The sequence below is a fragment of the Anabrus simplex genome, chromosome 7 (assembly GCF_040414725.1).
Source record: "Anabrus simplex isolate iqAnaSimp1 chromosome 7, ASM4041472v1, whole genome shotgun sequence".
NCBI lineage: Eukaryota > Metazoa > Arthropoda > Insecta > Orthoptera > Tettigoniidae > Anabrus > Anabrus simplex.
This window is the reverse complement of record NC_090271.1, coordinates 232133188-232153947: the sequence shown is the minus strand read 5'-3', so window position 1 is coordinate 232153947 and position 20760 is coordinate 232133188. Positions and strand designations below refer to the sequence as shown.

At 39.9% G+C, this 20760-nt stretch overlaps 1 protein-coding gene across 1 annotated transcript in view; it reads left to right on the top strand.

Annotated features, from left to right (window-relative positions):
* LOC136877065 (rRNA-processing protein UTP23 homolog) overlaps positions 1 to 20760 on the top strand; it is an 87289-nt gene that overhangs the window by 54799 nt on the left and 11730 nt on the right. Inside the window, exons 3-4 of the mRNA XM_067150883.2 lie at positions 3384 to 3510; positions 3609 to 3758. Coding sequence (XP_067006984.2) covers positions 3384 to 3510; positions 3609 to 3758 — 277 coding nt within the window. The remainder of the gene's footprint in view (positions 1 to 3383; positions 3511 to 3608; positions 3759 to 20760) is intronic.

The following is a 20760-nucleotide window of genomic DNA, read 5'->3' as shown; positions in this document are numbered from 1 at the left end:
GATGGCTTCATTAGATGTGAGATGTAGATATGTCAGAGTGCCCTGGAAATCGCGAAGTATGCCCTCAAAGGCTATATGTTGAAATGTCTGTAACTGCTTGCCACAGTCACAGTTCGTTGAAGTCTGCCATCCGCATTTGGTGAGTGTAGCACTACATCTGGCTTGATCAGTCATTACAGTATACGATTGTGTATTTTCCACTGATGTCTGGGAAGATGGAACCTGGCTGACTGAACACATGGGTTTTGAACAGTTTCATGGTGTAACATGGAAGAACATTCTTTCCATTGACATTTCCAGGCATCTGAGATGTTGAATGAGCTCTGAAGAAGGTTGTCTCCCATGTGCCATGATAGTTGCTAAGATTTCAGTTGCTTTCTTGTAGTTCTTAACATATCTGTATGGATTGGTAAGCACAGATTGCTTGCAATTTTCCTCCATGTCTTCAGCAATGATTCTGATCTCTTTAGTGTCAGTAGTAATAATAACAGCTTCTTACAATATAAAAACAAAGGGAAAAAATGTCTTTGATTTTACGTTTCTTAAAAAATTTAGTTACCAGGTTCCCTACCATATCAATGTTTAATTCTTACTTGTTTGTGTAAAATGATTTTCCCATCATTAATAAAATAAGTATAATTCAGCCAGAAACATATCAAGGAAGCTTTTGATAACTTGTCCTTCAGCATTGTTCTTCTTCACACTGTTCTGCATTACCACTGACACAATACGGGATATGACCACCAAAAGCACACAAAAAGAGAAGAAAAATGGAAATGAAGTTTAAAATATGTATTATGCATTTTTGTTGAAGCATTCAGAATGGCTGTTAATTAAAAACTTAACCAGAAGCATATCAGTTGCTGGTGGCCAATGATAATGGTTAGTTTTTCATTGTTGACTTGAATTCACTTGTAGTCTCCACACATCACTGCCCTTCTGTGTGAAAAGCAATTTTAAAAATAAATAATCAAATTATATTAATTTTTAAATTTACTTGTTTTAGGCAGTACTAAACAAGAAAGTATTCAAATAGGCGTCAACAACCCTTTTAGGACTTTTGAGGCACTATTAAGCCGATTTCTCATTATTCTTAAGCATCTGTAATTATTTCCCACATCTCCCTAAAGAAAGTAAATAGGCAGTTGCCTTAAAATATGAGGTCTATCCACTTATAGCACAGTACTAGGCACTATGAAAAATACTGGGAAATGGAATCATCTCTAATACTTAATGCTGGCTCAGTAGATGAGTTTGGTCCTAACACAAGATTATTGGTTCGACCCCAAAAAGGTAGGTGATGATTACCTTGAAGAAAATATAGAATCTGTATTTGAAAAGAGGTTTGTGGTATTACATTAAGAAGTATTCTATATTAATTCTGTATTCAGTACAGAATAGAGATCGTTCATTAACTTCAAAGTTAGGCTTTTTCAGACTGCAGTCGTTGTCCTTATGCATAATAGGGTGAGTGACCTCTCTAGATCAGGATTGTGGGATTGAATACAGTTATATTCAGTTGGCCTTTAGAATTTTTAAATGTGAGAACCAAATTTCAGAAGATATACTGGGGCATTAAATATATTATGGTAAAATTTTGGAACTCTGGCCCCATGTAAAATTGGTAGTTGAATGGATGTTAAACTTCTGTCACTGGCTTCTCACCAAGGTGGTTGTGGTTCATATCCTGGTCAATGTTGTGGGGATTTTGAAATGAAAAGTTCCGTCCCTGTGGCTTGGATTACATGTAATCCTGAAGGTCCCATGGCTTATGGTCACGATATCATCAGTCAGGTAAAACTTAAAGCTTATTCATCATCATCATTAACACAACTGATCTCGAAGTTCTTTCATCTACAGATGATGATCTCCAACAAAATATGTACAACTTTCAGAAAAGCTCCCTCTGTGAATCAGTTGGTAGATTGTCAACATCCATATTCCAAGTTTGTGGGTTATAACCAGGCAGAGACGTTGAGATTTTTGAAGGTAGCAAGAGTCCATTTGGCACTCCATTTTGTGTGATATCAGCATATTAAAGATCTCTAATGACAGTCCGGCTGCATGGCTAAATGGTTAGTGTGCTGGCCTTTGGTTCAAGGGGCCCCGGGTTCGATTCCTGGCCGGATCGGGGATTTTAAGCTTAATTGGTTATTTCCACTGGCCCGGGGACTGGGTGTGTGTGTGTGGGTGTTGTCCTTAAAAACAGACAATACAAGGAAAACAAAGAAATAATTAGATATATAAGAAAAATATTGGTAAAAAAGTCTAAAATGAAAAATGACACATTTGGTGTTGACCCGTAATAGATCACCCAGCATTCCCTTACTTTCTCTGTCATCTCGCGGAGTAAAGCGGAATGGTGTCAAATATGAATGTCTGCTACATGGTAGCTGAGCTTATGCAATATTATTATTATTATTATTATTATTATTATTATTATTATTATTATTATTATTATTATTATTATTATTATTAAGAAGCATGGGGCAGCAACAAATTGATCACCATTATATCCTGTTCTCTACCAGATCTCTAATTTCACTCCAACTCATCCCCTGCTCCTGTCTTTCTGCTTACACTATCCTGCATTTCTTCTTCCATTGGACCATTGGTGAGAATTAACCAGGTGTAAATTAGTAATAAATTGGAAGGCAGTAGAACAAGTTAGCAATGTACATTCTTTGAAAAAAAATCATGTCTGGCTAAGGAAGAGGACTTTCAACATTTAAAAAATTAAAAAAAAAAACAATAAGTTATCAGAACGAATGGAACACTAAAAGGTTGTCCAGCTCCATGGCTAAATGGTTAGCGTGTTGGCCTTTGGTCACAGGGGTCCCGGGTTTGATTCCCAGCAGGCTCTGGAATTTTAACCATCATTGGTTAATTTCGCTGGCACGGGGGCTGGGTGTACGTGTCGTCTTCATCATTTCATCCTCATCGTGGCGAGCCGAACATGTCCTTGGACACTCCCGGCACTAAAAGCCATACGCCATTTCATTTCACTAAACTGATGTTCTAGAAATATGAGGAATTCTGAAGTTTTATGAAGTGAATTCTAGGCCCATTTTTGAGATTTGGAAGTGAAATCTGTGCTTGGACAGTGTGTGACAAAAAAAAAATTCCAAGTGACGGAAGTAAAGATACTTCAGCCACTAGGGTATACAAGATGAGTCTAAAAAAGAAAAAAAAATACAAAAGTACTAATAAATCAATAGAGTAGACAATGTCAAATGGGAGGAACACACAGACAGGAAGGTTACTGACCTTGTGATGGCTGAAATTCATTGTCGCAAGGAAAGAGAGTTGGGGAGGACTAAGGAAATGAAATCAGTCCAGTCTCCAAAGCTTAATAATCTACTACTACTTTAATTTATTTTCAGGATCAGATGTGTTTGGTGCTCTGCTCATAGTGAAGCAATTTGCTGTGCATAAGTGTGGCCATGAAGGAAAGCCTGAACCAGCATCCAGATGCTTGGAGTCCATGTTAGGGTCAAAGAACTCCTCAAGGTATTAATTGAAGACATTATTTATTTCTTTGCTTCCTGTAGTGTGTAAGTCTTTGATTTAGTACGTTTATAGATAAACCTTTCTTTCTTTTCTTCCAGATATATCATCGCAAGTCAAGATCGAGAGTTACAAGATTTGGCTCGCAGAATTCCTGGTTCACCTATATTATATCTTCATCAAAAAACACCAACATTGGAACAACCTTCTGAAACCAGTGTTCGTATGGCAAGGTTAAATAGTCAAGCAAAGTAAGTTGGTTATCTTATGTACTGTCAAACGGGGCGATTTCGGACACAGAGGTGGTTTCAGACAGTATGGTGGATTTGCCGTATTTAGTCGCATAGCGACGAGCCGCCGGTGCTTTGCACTTCCGCGCGTGTTTCAGTTTGACCTTGAGGTTATGTTTCCCGCGTTCTGCGCTTTTTATTACGAATCGACTTCATACTTTGGAAAATTTCCCATGTGCGATGGCATTGTTGAAAGTTCATGCATTATCATTAAGTGGATACTTTCGATTGTCGCGGCTGGAAGGAATGCATTATAACTATGGTTCTTAGTGAGATCAACTGACTGAAGTGTTTATAAACGATTGCTGTGGAATTTTGGTGTGATTTAGTGAAAAATAGTGTTTTACGCACATTTTACTGAAAATTGAAAGCAGTCTGGGTGATTTCGGACAATGCCTAGAAATTATCAGAGGCAGAAAGAAGCTGCTTCGAGGGGTAATTACAAACCAAAATTATTTGACATGATATTAAAAGTGGCAAGTTGTCTTATAGGAAAGCATATGATTTCTATGGTATGCCTTGGTCCACCCTACAAAATAAATTGCAGAATGTACATCCAAAACTTGGGAAGACAACCATTGCTAAATGAAGGAAATGCTCAAAGAAGCTCGTCACTCACCGGCCATGCTCCAACCCAACACAACCTGCTACTTCCCACCGCCGCCGCAAATAAAATGTTCTTCTTGGGAAGTCGATTTTTGGCCGTGACTACCGTTGAGATGAAAGCAGTGCAGAAACAAGAAATGGCGCTGGCAGTAGCAGTGAAAATGAATGCGATGAAGTACACAGGGAATGTAATGACGTTGTGGTGTTGCAAGAAGAGGCTTTCCTTGTTGCAGATTATAAATACAAGTTGAGGAACAAAGAGCATACAGGCAGTATTTTGGCCTGGCCTGAAATATTCGTTCAAGGGATGTGGATGTCAAATACTTGCACCCATATAAAAACAGCAGAAAAGTATTTGGGTTCCCTAACATCCCTGCTGAGGATGCAATAGCTAAAGAACAAATTTTGAAAATACTTCCAGTCCAAGTTGAGAAGAGAGGAATGTTTATTTTCAAAGAAAACTTATTTTAGATTTATGGGCTGTGACATCTACATGTTCATTGTATTGACCCATTTTTTTCTCTGAGATTTGTATTGTTTGTAAGAAAATTTATTAAGATTTCTCAGTAGGATCTCTGTACAGTTTATAACTATTAATATTTCAATTTAGACTGGAAAACTTTACATTTACCTTGTCAGAAACAAAGATCGATCAGTAACACATTACATTTATCATTACAATGATTTTAACCAGCTAGTCATATTTTGGACATCCTCAGAACACTTTAAATGTCACAAAACTAAAGCAAAAAAGAACGAAGAATTGAAATAGAGGACTATTTATGTCCGAAATCACCTAATACGCTTTGAAACTTCGGACAGTGGTTTAAAATGCATGTGCATCCGAAATCACCCCACAGTACGGGGTGAATTCAGACACTACTTTTTGTTTTCTCAGGAAAACCTGCGTTGGCGTATATTTTTCATTTGTAGGGTATTGTATTAATTGAATATATTCCTCATTATGAGGATGATAAACAATACAATTTAAGATTCCATTCGTGAGTTAAGACGAAAATAACCTCAAAACCGTCCGAAATCACCCCGTTTGACGGTAGCTTTTTTTTTATCTTTGAAATAATGATACTTAAGGGACTACAATTTTAGATACCATTTTGTTGCAGAAACGTAGAGGTATTATATATTTTTGGATTCAAAGGAACTCACTCTATTCAATGAAGTGAAAAATCTAAATGATGTGACTTTTCACATCGAAATGCCCTTCAGTTGTTATTGCTATGTTACTTGAAATCAGTTGCGTACACAGTAGGGAGGTGTAGAGAACTGTACAGAAGGGCAAGGCTATGATGATGTGAAAGTTTGTATCATAATATGAATTCCATATATAAGTCTTGAGCTTTCAATTATTGTAACCATTCTAATTAAAATCCAACACCTCTGAGAACTGGTGAAGAATTAAAGCAGTGAAGTTTCTGAAGTTAACAAAGTTATTGTTCTGCAATTTATATGCAGATATGATTATTTCCATACTAAAACTTTAATCTAAATACTAAGTTTGTCAGAAATAAAGGGGGAAAAACCCAACATTTTAACTACAAATTTAGACATGTATTTGGGATATTTTGTGCATCATATTGCTTATGTTAGGTAACAGAAAGATCTGAAGATGATTTATATAATTGTTGCAGCTGTGAAAACCACTATGTGATAATGTGGGAGAAATACTGACCCGCATCACGTCATAAGAGCAATAATTCTTTGAAATCACTCTCACAATTTTGAACCTAACCGGTCGAAGTTCTAAGCTGAAATATTTCACATAGCGGTTTTCGCAGGCGCAACAACATTGTGATATTATATTTTTTTAAAATAAAACATTTTTCAGGTATTAGGATCATTAAACAAAAAGAGTACAGAGAGTACCTCATGCCAACCTAAAGTACACAACAAAATGACGTTAGAATATGTGACAACATTGAGAAATAAGAAAAGATGAATACTTTAAAGACATTTAAAAATAAGAACATACAACCATGTACATCGAAATGTACCTTAAAATGTACTTAAAACAGTAAAGAAATAATGCACAAAATAAGCTCAGAACTGACATTTTAACTTGGAAAGAATGTGTTTTATAAGGCACTATCTCGGGTATGCACTGTTAATAATGTTAAGTAAAAGTTTTTTGCTTCTTCTGGAAAGTGAAATGTGAAAATCCACAGCCTGTTTCCAGTCGTTCGACCGGGTCAGGAATGGAATGAATGAAGCCTCATCTAGCGGCAAGGATAGGAATTGTGCCGGCTGCCAAAGCCTGTCGCACTCCTCTAGGGCAATGATTAATGAATGACACGTGAAATGAAATGATATTGGAGGAGTGTTGCTGGAATTAAATATGACAGGGAAAACCGGAGTACCCAAAGAAAAACCTGTCCTTCCTCTGCTTTGTCCAGCACAAATCTCACATGGAGTGACCGGAATTTGAACCACGGAACCCAGCGGTGAGAGGCCGGCGCACTGCCATCTGAGCCACGGAGGCTCTTTCTGGAAAGTATGAGGCCGTATTTTCAAGGACCCTCAGTTCTTCAGGATCAATACTTCCGCCTTGCTGAAATTCAGATAGAACAATGCTGCAGAGATATATTTAACACCCGTTTAAAAACATGAACTACTTCCTAGGGTCGAATGTCGCCATGAGATGTCTTTGTCCTGATCATTCTGTATCTTAGCTGTAACATCTGTAGGGTCAAGATGGCTATGCAGATGATGTTTTCTCTCATTGCGCTGTAAGAAATAAGTTCCAGGTTGGTTTTTAAGGCGTCGTTGCTAATTTGTGCTGTTTATTCATGGGTTTTAATAGTGCACTGATGTTATCCGATGGAATCGTGGCTCCTTTTGTGAGTTATTGTACTTGGTTATAATAGATTTGGTACCAACAATAGTAGCCATAGTAATCGATCTTGTTTTGTCATTATAAGTTATAAATTTAATTTTTGTTCGGTATTGAAATGAAAGGAAATGGCATATGACTTTTAGTGCCAGGAGTGTCGGAGGACATGTCGGCTCGCTAAGTGCAGGTCTTTTGATTTGACGCCCGTAGGCGACATGCGCGTTGTTATGAGGATTAAATGATGATGAAGACGACAATTACACCCAGCCCCCATTCCAGCAGAATTAACCAACGATGGTTAAAATTCCTGACCCTGCCGGGAATTGAACCCAGGACTCCTGTAAACAAAGGCCAGCACGCTAACCATTTAGCCATGGAGCTGTTTGTTCCGTAATGAAGTGCAGTTATAAGAAATAAATTGAAAAATTAATTATATCAAGTAAATAATATTTCTTCAGTCTTGGGACTAGTTTCAGCCGCTTAGTGGCCATCTTCAGCCAAATAAAAATTAAACAGATCATGTGATAACTAAAACATAGGTATACAAGACCAAAGACAATGTTGGAGGAATAATTAATTTAACATTAAAATACATTTAAAATACATATAATAACAAAAATTATGGTCTCCATGAGGGCGGTGGTTAAGAGGAGTACCAAAGTTTAATGATATGACAATTCATGGCAGAGTACCATACCGACCATGATAAATTATTGTTTTGTCAGTCATAGATTGCATGTCACCAAGCAAACCATCCATTGAAAATAGCGCATGCATTATATTAAGTAACTGCCAATGGAGGCTGGTGAAGGGGGCTGTGACAATATGGTAGTCAACACTCTTTGCAAGAGTTCAGTCTGACCTCTCTGTTTGTAATATTTCCGCCGCAGTTGCTATGCACCAGATTTTAGTTAAACTGTTATGGGTCGTGAATTGTTCATCACTCAATCAATCAATACTGATCTGCATTTAGGGCAGTCGCCCAGGTGGCAGATTCCCTATCTGTTGTTTTCCTAGCCTTTTCCTAAATGATTTCAAAGAAATTGGAAATTTATTGAACATCTCCCTTGGTAAGTTATTCCAATCCCCAACTCCCCTTCCTATAAATGAATATTTGCCCCAGTTTGTCCTCTTGAAGTCAGGTTTATATACTTTTATAAACACCACTCATACTTATTCGTCTACTAATGTCATTCCACGCCATCTCTCCGCTGACAGCTCGGAACATACCATTTAGTCGAGCAGCTCTCCTTCTTTCTCTCAATTCTTCCCAGCCCAAACTTTGCAACATTTTTGTAACGCTACTCTTTTGTCGGAAATCACCCAGAACAAATCGAGCTGCTTTTCTTTGGATTTTTTCCAGTTCTTGAATCAGGTAATCCTGGTGAGGGTCCCATACACTGGAACCATACTCTAGTTGGGTTCCTACCAGAGACTTATATGCCCTCTCCTGTACATCCTTACTAAAACCCCTAAACACCCTCATAACCATGCGCAGAGATCTGTACCCTTTATTTACAATCCCATTTATGTGATTACCCCAATGAAGATCTTTCCTTATATTAACACCTAGATACTTACAGTGATCCCCAAAAGGAACGTTCACCTCATCAAAGCAGTAATTACAACTGAGAGGACTTTTCCTATTTGTGAAACTGACAACCTGACTTTTAACCCCGTTTATCAACATACCATTGCCTGCTGTTCATCTCACAACATTTTCGAGGTCATTTTGTAGTTGCTCACAATCTTGTAACTTATTTATTACTCTGTAGAGAATAACATCATCCCCAAAAGGCCTTACCTCTGATCCCACTCCTTTACTCATATCATTTATATATATAATCATATCATTAAACTTTGGTACTCCTCTTAACCACCATCCTCATTCAGAATAGAGACCGATTTAGAGACAGGAAATAAATGCCTTCACTGCGATAAAACCTCTTCTGAGAAAGGCTTGCTTGTCCATATGAGGAAGAAGCATAAAGATAGGTTAAGCCAGAAAGAGAATAAGTACTATGCCCTGACGGAACAACCTACTACGTCCACAGGCTCCACAGGAATATTGTCTTCGTTAGGGAGAAATTTTAGACCACCATAAATATTTGGACTCTGAGACAGAAAGTGAAGATGTACAGGATGAACAAAACGAGCAGACTGCGAACAGGCCGGAAGATAATTCCGATACACAAAGAGCCCATTGCCCTCACTGTGGTGGATATGTTCAAGGAGCAAGATGTGTAAACATTCACAATAGTTGCTCTCTTCCACAAATACATCAAACTACTTTGTTAACCGCCTCCCACAAGGCCATGAAGTAGGGGTTTGCCTGTAGGTGTGATGTATAGTGTGGACTGTGTGCCCCATGACTGCTACGGTAGCTGTGAAGGCCCTACAGGAACCCTGAAAAGTGACGGCTAACAGGGCTCTGGTGAAGACCTCAACGGCAGCAACGGCGGAGAAGGACTCCTTTGGTACGGTGAAGCTGGCGGAGGATGCAACCCTTCTTCTTGGGGATAAAGAAGAAACCACTGCCTTGTGGTAAAAAGGGATCTTTAAAGGCTAAGGGAGATAACCCGTACAGAAAAATCCTGCGGTCTAGCGAAGACAGGAGGCAGCCCCTCCACTGGACTTAAGGTGCTGTGGACTAATAACTCGCGCACCTGAATTAAACTTATTACAGAAACCAGATGAAATTTATGCCGGCCGGATTTTATGGAGATGACTTTTGCAATGAAATACAGGACAGGAATCGTATTCTGGAATGTGAAAACTATGTATGAAACTGGCAGACTGAGAGAAGTAATGGTAGAAATGAAAAGGTATAAACTGGAGATACTTGGGTTGAGTGAAACAAGATGGACAGGCTATGGAGAGGTGAGGACAAAAGAGGGAGGTGTCTTCATTTACTCTGGAAGAGAAGAAAATGATCAGCATTCAAGTGGAGTGGGTGTCTTACTCACAAAGAAAGCAAAAAGTAGCATAATGGAATGAACCCCTGTATCACACAGGATAATTACTGTACAAATAAGAACCAAAGTTAGACCTGTGACCATCAATCAATCAATCAATACTGATCTGCATTTAGGGCAGTCGCCCAGGTGGCAGATTCCCTATCTGTTGCTTTCCTAGCCTTTTCCTAAATGATTTCAAAGAATTTGGAAATTTATTGAACATCTCCCTTGGTAAGTTATTCCAATCCCTAACTCCCCTTCCTATAAATGAATATTTGCCCCAGTTTGTCCTCTTGAATTCCAAATTTATCTTCATATTGTGATCTTTCCTACTTTTATAAACGCCATTCAAACTTATTCGTCTACTAATGTCATTCCACGCCATCTCTCCGCTGACAGCTCGGAACATACCACTTATTACAAGTGATGAAAATCATTTTTCGTCCGTATTGAAAGTTTGTAATGTATTGAATAGGTGGAAATAAACAAAAGATATTATCCTATATACAGTTTACATACCACTTAGTCGAGCAGCTCTTCTTCTTTCTCTCAGTTCTTCCCAACCCAAACATTGCAACATTTTTGTAACGCTACTCTTTTGTCGGAAATCACCCAGAACAAATCAAGCTGCTTTTCTTTGGATTTTTTCCAGTTCTTGAATCAGGTAATCCTGGTGAGGGTCCCATACACTGGAACCATACTCCAGTTGGGGTCTTACCAGAGACTTATATGCACTCTCCTTTACATCCTTACTACAACCCCTAAACACCCTCATAACCATGTGCAGAGTACCCTTTATTTACAATCCCATTTATGTGATTACCCCAATAAAGATCTTTCCTTATATTAACACCTAGATACTTACAATGATCCCCAAAAGGAACTTTCACCCCATCAACGCAGTAATTAAAACTGAGAGGACTTTTCCTATTTGTGAAACTCACAACCTGACTTTTAACCCTGTTTATCAACATACCATTGCCTGCTGTCCATCTCACAACATTTTCGAGGTCACGCTGCAGTTGCTCACAATCTTGTAACTTATTTATCACTCTATAGAGAATAACATCATCCACAAAAAGCCTTGCCTCCGATTCCACTTCTTTACTCATATCATTTATATATATAAGAAAACATAAAGGTCCAATAATACTGCCTTGAGGAATTCCCCTCTTAATTATTACAGGGTCAGATAAAGCTTTATCTACTCTAATTCTTTGAGATCTATTTTCTAGAAATATAGCAACCCATTCAGTCACTCTTTTGTCTAGTCCAATTGCACTCATTTTTGCCAGTAGTCTCCCATGATCCACCCTATCAAATGCTTTAGAGAGGTCAATCGCGATACAGTCCATTTGACCTCCAGAATCCAAGATATCTGCTATATCTTGCTGGAATCCTGACTCGCTGATATTGTTCCGTAAGGACCGATCCCACCGCTCTGCAGGGGGAGTTCTAATTGCAGCCAAGCCAGAATGTAATCCAACTCGAGTTCATCACCTGGAGACAGCAACCTAAGCACTGTGGGTGGAAGTGACGTGCAACAAACGTAAATTCCTTATTGGATCAATTTATCGCGCCCCTAAGTCATCGCCGGAAATGAATGATGAACTAATCCTCTCTCTCGAGCGTGTGCAACATGTACAACAAAATCACGATGCCATTTATATTGTCGGTGATTTCAACTTAGAAATTACGTTGTCCAGAAATGCTGCACCTGTTCCAAATAACCTCCTCGCCAATAAATTCCTTTCCACTTTCTATGATTTATTCCTTCATCAATTAATGTTCGAAGCCACGCTCAACCCTTGATCTTTTCCTAAGTAATATACCACAGTCCGTCCAATCTCTTAATACTATTCCTGGATTCTGTGACCATCAGGCAATTCTCGCAACACTGACCCATATAAAACCATCCCCCAAACTCCATACCAGGAGAGTTTATAATTTTTCCTGAACAAACTGGAACGATCTATCCACTTTACTATCCAACCGCCTCCTCGTTCTCACCTCAGATTTCACCGGCAGTACTGACATAAACAAGATATAGAACGACTGGAAGAAAATTTTCTTTCAATGCGTAGAAGAAACCACACCAACAGTAAATATAACCAGCAGACGGAAATCTCCATGGATTACCAAGGAGATAGTGCGAGAAATTCGAAGAAGGGACTGCCTGTACCAGAAATGGAAAAGAAATCCAACCGATTTTGAGTGAGAGAAATACAGGCTGGCTAGGAACAAGGCTAAACAATCTATCAGAGATTCCTACGATTCTTACATCCACAGTCTCAACACCAACTCCAAGGAACTCTGGGCTCTTCTCAGAAGTAAAGGTTGCAACAGAGCTCCATCTGTATTTAAACATAACGGTACGGCAGTCTCCACACCACAAGAAATTGCAGACACCTTCAACAGGAAATTTAAAAGTAACTTCTCCGTACCTACTGAGGAAGAGAACATGCTATATTCAAGGACAACATCTACCCCTCTCTTCCCTCTAACCAACCTGTATTTCTCAACGAATGAAGTAAAGGAGAGCCTTCTGAAAACAAGACCTCATGCCGCGACCGGGCCGGACCGAGTGCCAGCAAGAATTCTCAAGAATTGTGCAGTCGCCTTGGCGCCCTCGCTTTGCGCTCTCTTCAACTATTCCATTAATACCGGGCCTGTACCTTTGGAGTGGAAAGAAGCCAACGTAGTGCCAGTTTTCAAAGATGGAGATAAGGAAAACGTAGATGATTACCGCCCAGTTTCTATAACATCAGGGGTCTGTAAATGTATGGAGCGTCTAGTTGCTAAATGTATGTTGGATTTTCTCAAGGAGAGAAACCTTTAAATCAATCAATCAATACTGATCTGCATTTAGGGCAGTCGCCCAGGTGGCAGATTCCCTATCTGTTGCTTTCCTAGCCTTTTCCGAAATGATTTCAAAGAAATTGGAAATTTATTGAACATCTCCCTTGGTAAGTTATTCCAATCCCTAACTCCCCTTCCTATAAATGAATATTTGCCCCAGTTTGTCCTCTTGAATTCCAACTTTATCTTCATATCGTGATCTTTCCTCTTTTATAAACGCCATTCAAACCTATTCGTATACTAATGTCATTCCACGCCATCTCTCCGCTGACAGCTCGGAACATACCACTTAGTCTAGCAGCTCTTCTTCTTTCTCTCAATTCTTCCCAACCCAAACATTGCAACATTTTTGTAACGCTACTCTTTTGTCGGAAATCACCCAGAACAAATCGAGCTGCTTTTCTTTGGATTTTTTCCAGTTCTTGAATCAGGTAATCCTGGTGAGGGTCCCATACACTGGAACCATACTCTAGTTGGGGTCTTACCAGAGACTTATATGCACTCTCCTTTACATCCTGCTGAACTCGAACCAGCACGGCTTCATTCCGGGAAAATCCTGCACAACACTTCTAACAAAAGTCATTGATGACTGGCAGTTCTCTTTGGAGCAGACTGATGTCTCACAAATAGACTGTGTGACTCTGGACTGGAGCAAAGCTTTTGACCAGGTGTCACATCAAAGACTTCTGTTAAAACTTAGCAACTACGGCATTCAGGGTAAACTGCTGTCATGGTTGAGGTCATTTTTGGTGGGTCGAACGCAATGTGTTGTGTACGGAGGAGCCAAATCAGACCAAACCACAATTACTTCTGGAGTAATTCAGGGCAGTGTGATAGGGCCCCTCCTGTACACGATTTATGCTCTCGACTTACCGGATTGTGTAAATTCGACCATGGCGCAGCATGCCGATGACACAGTCATTTACAGAGCCATGAAAAACAGTGATGATATTGTACAATTCCAATCGGATCTGGATAGTATAGCTCTGTGGTGTGAGGTAAATAGATTGTATATAAATATTAAGAAGTGTAAATATATAAGGCTAAGCAGAGCTAAACAACCACTCCAGAACCAACCTACTCTATGTGGAATCCAACTGCCGACTTCTAACTCCATCAGACTGCTCGGTATTCACATTACGGACAATCTGAAATGGAATAAACACGTGGAGGAAGTGAGGTGTAAGGCATACCGGGCGCTAGGTTTCGTCCGTAGATGTCTCTCGGGAAGAAGAAGTAAAGCCCTACGAACGGCTTATATTTCCCTTGTGCGGCCCATACTATTATATGGCCTTCCTTCCTGGCATCCAACTACAACGGAAAATATGAGGAAACTAGAAGGTATCCAGCGACGAGCAGAACGTTTAATTAACAAACACATCCCCTTAAACACAGCCAGGTCATTGCCACCAGTGAACTCGTTATGTACACAAATAGATGTAGCCTTCCTTAGGAAATCCCTGACAGATAACACACACCTCTCCCCTTTCCACCGCCTGCAGCTCAATTACCGCTCTGTTAAAAGAGGCCAAGGAGTTACTCTTGTCCCTCCCTTCGCTCGAACAACCTCATATTTAAATGGGTTTTACTCAAGGGCTGCTCGTACGTGGAACCTTATACCATCTGAGATAAAGCTACTTCCTCTTCCTCACTTCCTCCGTGAAGTAAAGAAAATGTATATGTAAATATAAACCTATATGTGATGTATATAACTTGTATAAATTAGAATTGCAAGAAGGATGGGTGCAAGTACAGGTGTATGTGGGCGAATGTGTATGCGTGTGGGTGTGGGAGTGGTAGTGAATGAGTGTGTATACAGGGGTCTGAGTGAGAGTATAAATGGCTGGGTGTTCTTACTCTAATATTTTCAGGATAAATCAAGATAATTATTATTCTAAGGGTACAGTGTTTGTAGTGTAAATATGTATATTTAAAATTGTCTACATAAGTTTGTATATAAATATTCAGTAGAGTTTATGTACACATGTGGAGATGGAGGCACTTCCGTGTATGTGGGGCTTGCCCTTTCTCCATCTACCACCCCTAAATTGTACATGTACAATTTAAGGAAAATAAATAATAATAATAATAAGTTGAGCTTCAGTGGAATAACCTTTCCTAAAACCGAAATGCCTTCTATCCAACCAGTTATTAATTTCACAAACATGTCTAATATAATCAGAAAGAATGCCTTCCCAAAGCTTACATACAATGCATGTCAAACTTACTAGCCTGTAATTTTCAGCTTTATGTCTATCACCCTTTCCTTTATATACAGGGGCTACTATAGCAACTCTCCATTCATCTGGTATAGCTCCTCCTCCGACCAAACAATAATCACCGGGCGAGTTGGCCGTGCGCGTAGAGGCGCGCGGCTGTGAGCTTGCATCCGGGAGATAGTAGGTTCGAATCCCACTATCGGCAGCCCTGAAAATGGTTTTCCGTGGTTTCCCATTTTCACACCAGGCAAATGCTGGGGCTGTACCTTAATTAAGGCCACGGCCGCTTCCTTCCAAGTCCTAGGCCTTTCCTATCCCATCGTCGCCATAAGACCTATCTGTGTCGGTGCGACGTAAAGCCCCTAGCAAACAATAATCAAATAAGTACTTCAGATATGGTACTATATCCCAACCCATTGTCTTTAGTATATCCCCAGAAATCTGATCAATTCCAGCCGCTTTTCTAGTTTTCAACTTTTGTATCTTATTGTAAATGTCATTGTTATCATATGTAAATTTTATTACTTCTTTGGCCTTAGTCTCCTCCTCTATCTCGACATTATCCTTGTAACCAACAATCTTTACATACTGCTGACTGAATACTTCTGCCTTTTGAAGATCCTCACATACACACTCCCCTTGTTCATTAATTATTCCTGGAATGTCCTTCTTGGAACCTGTTTCTGCCTTAAAATACCTATACATACCCTTCCATTTTTCACTAAAATTCGTATGACTGCCAATTATGCTTGCCATCATGTTATCCTTAGCTGCCTTCTTTGCTAAATTCAATTTTCTAGTAAGTTCCTTCAATTTCTCCTTACTTCCACAACCATTTCTAACTCTATTTCTTTCCAGTCTGCACCTCCTTCTTAGTCTCTTTATTTCTCTATTATAATAAGGTGGGTCTTTACCATTCCTTACCACCCTTAATGGTACAAACCTGTTTTCGCATTCCTCAACTATTTCTTTAAACCCATCCCAGAGTCTGTTTACATTTATATTTACCGTTTTCCACCGATCATAGTTACTTTTTAGAAACTGCCTCATGCCTGCTTTATCAGCCATATGGTACTGCCTAACAGTCCTACTTTTAAGACCTTCTTTTCTATCACATTTATTTTTAACTACCACAAAAACAGCTTCATGATCACTAATACCATCTATTACTTCAGTTTCCCTATAGAGCTCATCTGGTTTTATCAGCACGACATCCAGTATATTTTTCCCTCTGGTTGGTTCCATCACTTTCTGAATCAGCTGTCCTTCCCATATTAACTTATTTGCCATTTGTTGGTCATGCTTCCTGTCATTCGCATTTCCTTCCCAATTGACATCTGGCAAATTCAGATCTCCCGCTACAATCACATTTCTTTCCATGTCGTTTCCCACATAGCTGACTATCCTATCAAATAATTCCGAATCCGCGTCAGTGCTACCCTTTCCCGATCTGTACACTCCAAATATATCAAGTTGCCTATTATCTTTAGAAATGAGCCTTACACCTAGAATTTCATGTGACTCATCTTTAACTTTTTCGTAGCTTACAAATTCTTCTTTGACCAGAAAAATACACACTCCAGTGCCGTGAGAAAATTTCTGCATCTATTATATCATTTCTCAGCCATGATTTAACTCCTATTACAATATCTGGTAAATATATATCTATTAAATTACTTAATTCTATTCCTTTCCTTACAATACTTCTACAGTTCAACACTAATAATTTTATGTCATCCCTACTTGATTTCCAGTTCCCTGTTCCCTTATCACCGCTCCCTAGGCCATCCCGTTTCCCTGAATGTACCTCCCTATTACCCTTCCAAACAAATTTCCTAACTTATACGTACCACTGCGGTTTAAATGAAGGCCATCCGAGCGCAGATCCCTATCTCCTACCCACCCATTAGGATCTAGAAATTTCACTCCCAGTTTCCCACATACCCACTCCATAGTCTCATAGTAGAGTGTTATGCGCCAACAGAGGTAGCAGAAGAGGAAGAGGAGGAGGAGTTTTATGATAGGCTGACATCAACCCTGGCAGGGATAAAGAAGGATATTGTGGTATTGATGGGAGATCTAAATGCAAAAATCGGTAATGAAAATGAAGGAAGAGAAATCATCATGGGTAGACACGGGATAGGAGTAGAAAATAATAATGGCACCGAGCTCGATAGCTGCAGTCGCTTAAGTGCGGACAGTATCCAGTATTCGGGAGATTGTGGGTTCGAACCCCACTGTCGGCAGCCCTGAAAATGGTTTTCCGTGGTTTCCCATTTTCACACCAGGCAAATGCTGGAGCTGTACCTTAATTAAGGCCACGGCCGCTTCCTTCCCACTCCTAGCCCTTCCCTGTCCCATCGTCGCCGTAAGACCTATCTGTGTCGGTGCGACATAAAGCAACTAGCAAAAAAAATAAAATAATAATGGCCAGAGATTCATAGACCTATGCGTTAATTTTGGATTGGTTATAGGTGGATCATTGTTTCCACATAAGAACTGTCACAAGATCTCGTGGGTGTCAGCTGATCTCCAGACAGAAAACCAAATTGATTACTTGGCGATAAGTAAAAGATGGAGACATTCACTCCTGGATGTGAGGAATAAACGTGGAGCAGATGTAGGGAGTGACCATCACCTTATGATTGCTGATATTAGATTGAAGATGGTAGCACCAGTAAAACAGGCAACAGTATGAATGAAACATTTCAACTCCAGGAAATTTGGGAAACTCTAAGTGCAAAATGAATTTAAGATATATTTGAAGAACAGGTTTGAAGCCCTCGCCGAACAACCAGATGAAGAAGGAAATACTAAATGGAACACAGTCAAGGAACTCTTTCATGACACATGTGAAGAGATAGTGGGCTACAGAGAACCAGGGAGGAAAGAATGGATATCGGATGACACTTGGGAATCAATACAAAAGCGAAGAGAGTGCAAGGCACTCGTCAATTCCAGTAGAACAAGAAACCAGAAAGCAGTAGCAATAAATACAGGGAGGCCAACAAGGAGGTTAAGAAGAAAGTGAGGAGAGATAAATAAGTGTTTACAGACCAACTGGCAACACAAGCAGAAGCAGCAGCAAGAGTCGGCAACAGCAAAGAAGTATATGCCATTACGAGGAAGCTTTCTAGGAGGAACTTTTCAGGACAGAAACCAGTCAGAGATGCAAATGGAGTAGCCTTGACATCTGAGACACAACAATTGGAAAGATGGAGACATCACTTCATGGAAGTACTCAATAATCTTGGTGAGGAATCAAGAACTGAAGAAGTTGTAACCATTCTGGAGGATTCCAGACATCTCGGTAGAACCACCAACACGAGAAGAGATTGTACAAGCAGTGAAACAAATGAAGAGTGGCAAAGCACCAGGTGTGAGCTATCATCATCCCAGAAGCCCTAAAGGTAGATCCAGATTTAATAGCGGAAATCATGGAGTCACTTCTAACACTAATATGGAACGAAGAACACCTTCCTGAAGAGTGGAAGAAGGGTGTCCTCATCATGATACCGAAGAAGGGTGACCCCTCAGATTGCAATAACTGGAGGGGAATAACGTTGCTCTCATATGGGGGGAAAGTGATGTCAAGAGTCATACTGAACAGAATAAGCATAACTGTTGACAGGAGACTACGACAAGAACAGGCAGGTTTCAGAGAAGATCGGTCTACTGTGGATCAGATTAACACACTAAGGCTAATCATTGAACAATTTGCTGAGTATCAGACATCTCTGTGTATACTTTTCATTGATTTTGAAAAGGCCTTTGACTCTGTCCACTGGAAGAAAATGTGGAAGGCTATGGAAAAGTTTGGAATTCCACAAAAGTTAGTCCGTCTCACACAGGCAATGTATTATGGATATACTTGTCAAGTAGAACATAAAGGGAAGCTGTCTGAACCTTTTGCTGTAAAATCTGGAGTAAGACAAGGATGTCTACTGTCGCCAATCTTGTTTATCATGACACTGGATTGTATGCTGAGAGAGGCAACGAATAGAATGTGTGGCATTCAGTGGGGATTAAATAACCGATTGAAAGAACTGTATTATGTGGATGATCTCTGTCTTCTTGCAGAATGTTTTCGGGACATAGAAATCAAACTGAACAGAAGCTAAAGAAGTAGACTTAAAGATTAACAACAAAAAGACTAAAGAAATGCGCATAAACCATTGTAACAATTGTAGCTTGACTCTAGATGGAATGGACATAGAAAGGGTAGAGGAATTTTGTTACTTAGGAAGCGTGGTAAGCCAGGATGGAGGTGCTTTTAGAGATGTGGTGAGTCATATAAATAAAACCAATGGAGCTTTTGCACAGTTATGACCAATATGGAGATCCCCTCACATTCATATAAAAACGAAGCTAAGGATATTCAACTCAAATGTTAAATCTGTGTTACTGTATGGAAGTGAGACCTGGAAAATGACCAAAGACATTACCACAAGGTTACAGACTTTTATAAATCGGTGTTTGAGGTACATTATGAGAATATGGTGGCCAAAGAACACCTCAAACAAAGGCCTTTGGGAGGCCACAAGTCAGAGTCCCATACAGGAACAGATAATGAGAAGAAAATGGAGATGGATTGGGCACGCCCTGAGAAGACCACAAGAAAGTGTCGCAAGGCAGGCATTGAGTTGGAATCCACAAGGCAGTCACAGGCAAGGCAGACCGGGGATTACCTGGAAGAGAACCATAGACAAGGAGATTGCTGGAGTTAACAAGACATGGAGGGAGGTGAAAGCATTGGCGGCAGATAGAACAACCTGGAGAAATTTCGTCGAGGCCCTATGTCAGATCAGAAATTAGATGTGTGGCTTTTCAGGCGTTTGCTCTATTAACCATCGTTTTGTCTTAGGTCTGACACTAGACTCATCAGAGTGGGATGTGTCAGACCCTACCCACTGACGCTGGGGTGTATACAGGTGAACTTATCAGAAGCCTATTTAAGAGGCACAGTCTGATAATTGCATACGGGAGATAAAACTCCACAATGGAATCCGAATGGAAATTCTAAGTTCCCATGGAGGGAATTAGATATTTTTCCACCAATAGAGTATATCAAAAAAATCAGATCAAAAATTAGATGTGTGGCTTTTCAGGCGTTTGCTCTATTAACCAGCGTTTTGTCTTAGGTCTGACACCGGACTTATCAGAGCGGCACCGAGCTCGATAGCTGCAGTCGCTTAAGTGCGGCCAGTATCCAGTATTCGGGAGATAGTAGGTTCGAACCCCACTATCGGCAGCCCTGAAAATGGTTTTCCATGGTTTCCCATTTTCACACCAGGCAAATGCTGGGGCTGTACCTTAATTAAGGACACGGCTGCTTCCTTCCCACTCCTAGCCCTTCCTTGTCCCATCGTTGCCATAAGACCTATCTGTATCGGTGCGACGTAAAGCAACTAGCAAAAAAAAAAATTGCATCAGAGTGGTATGTGTCAGACCCTACCCACTGACGCTGGGGTGTA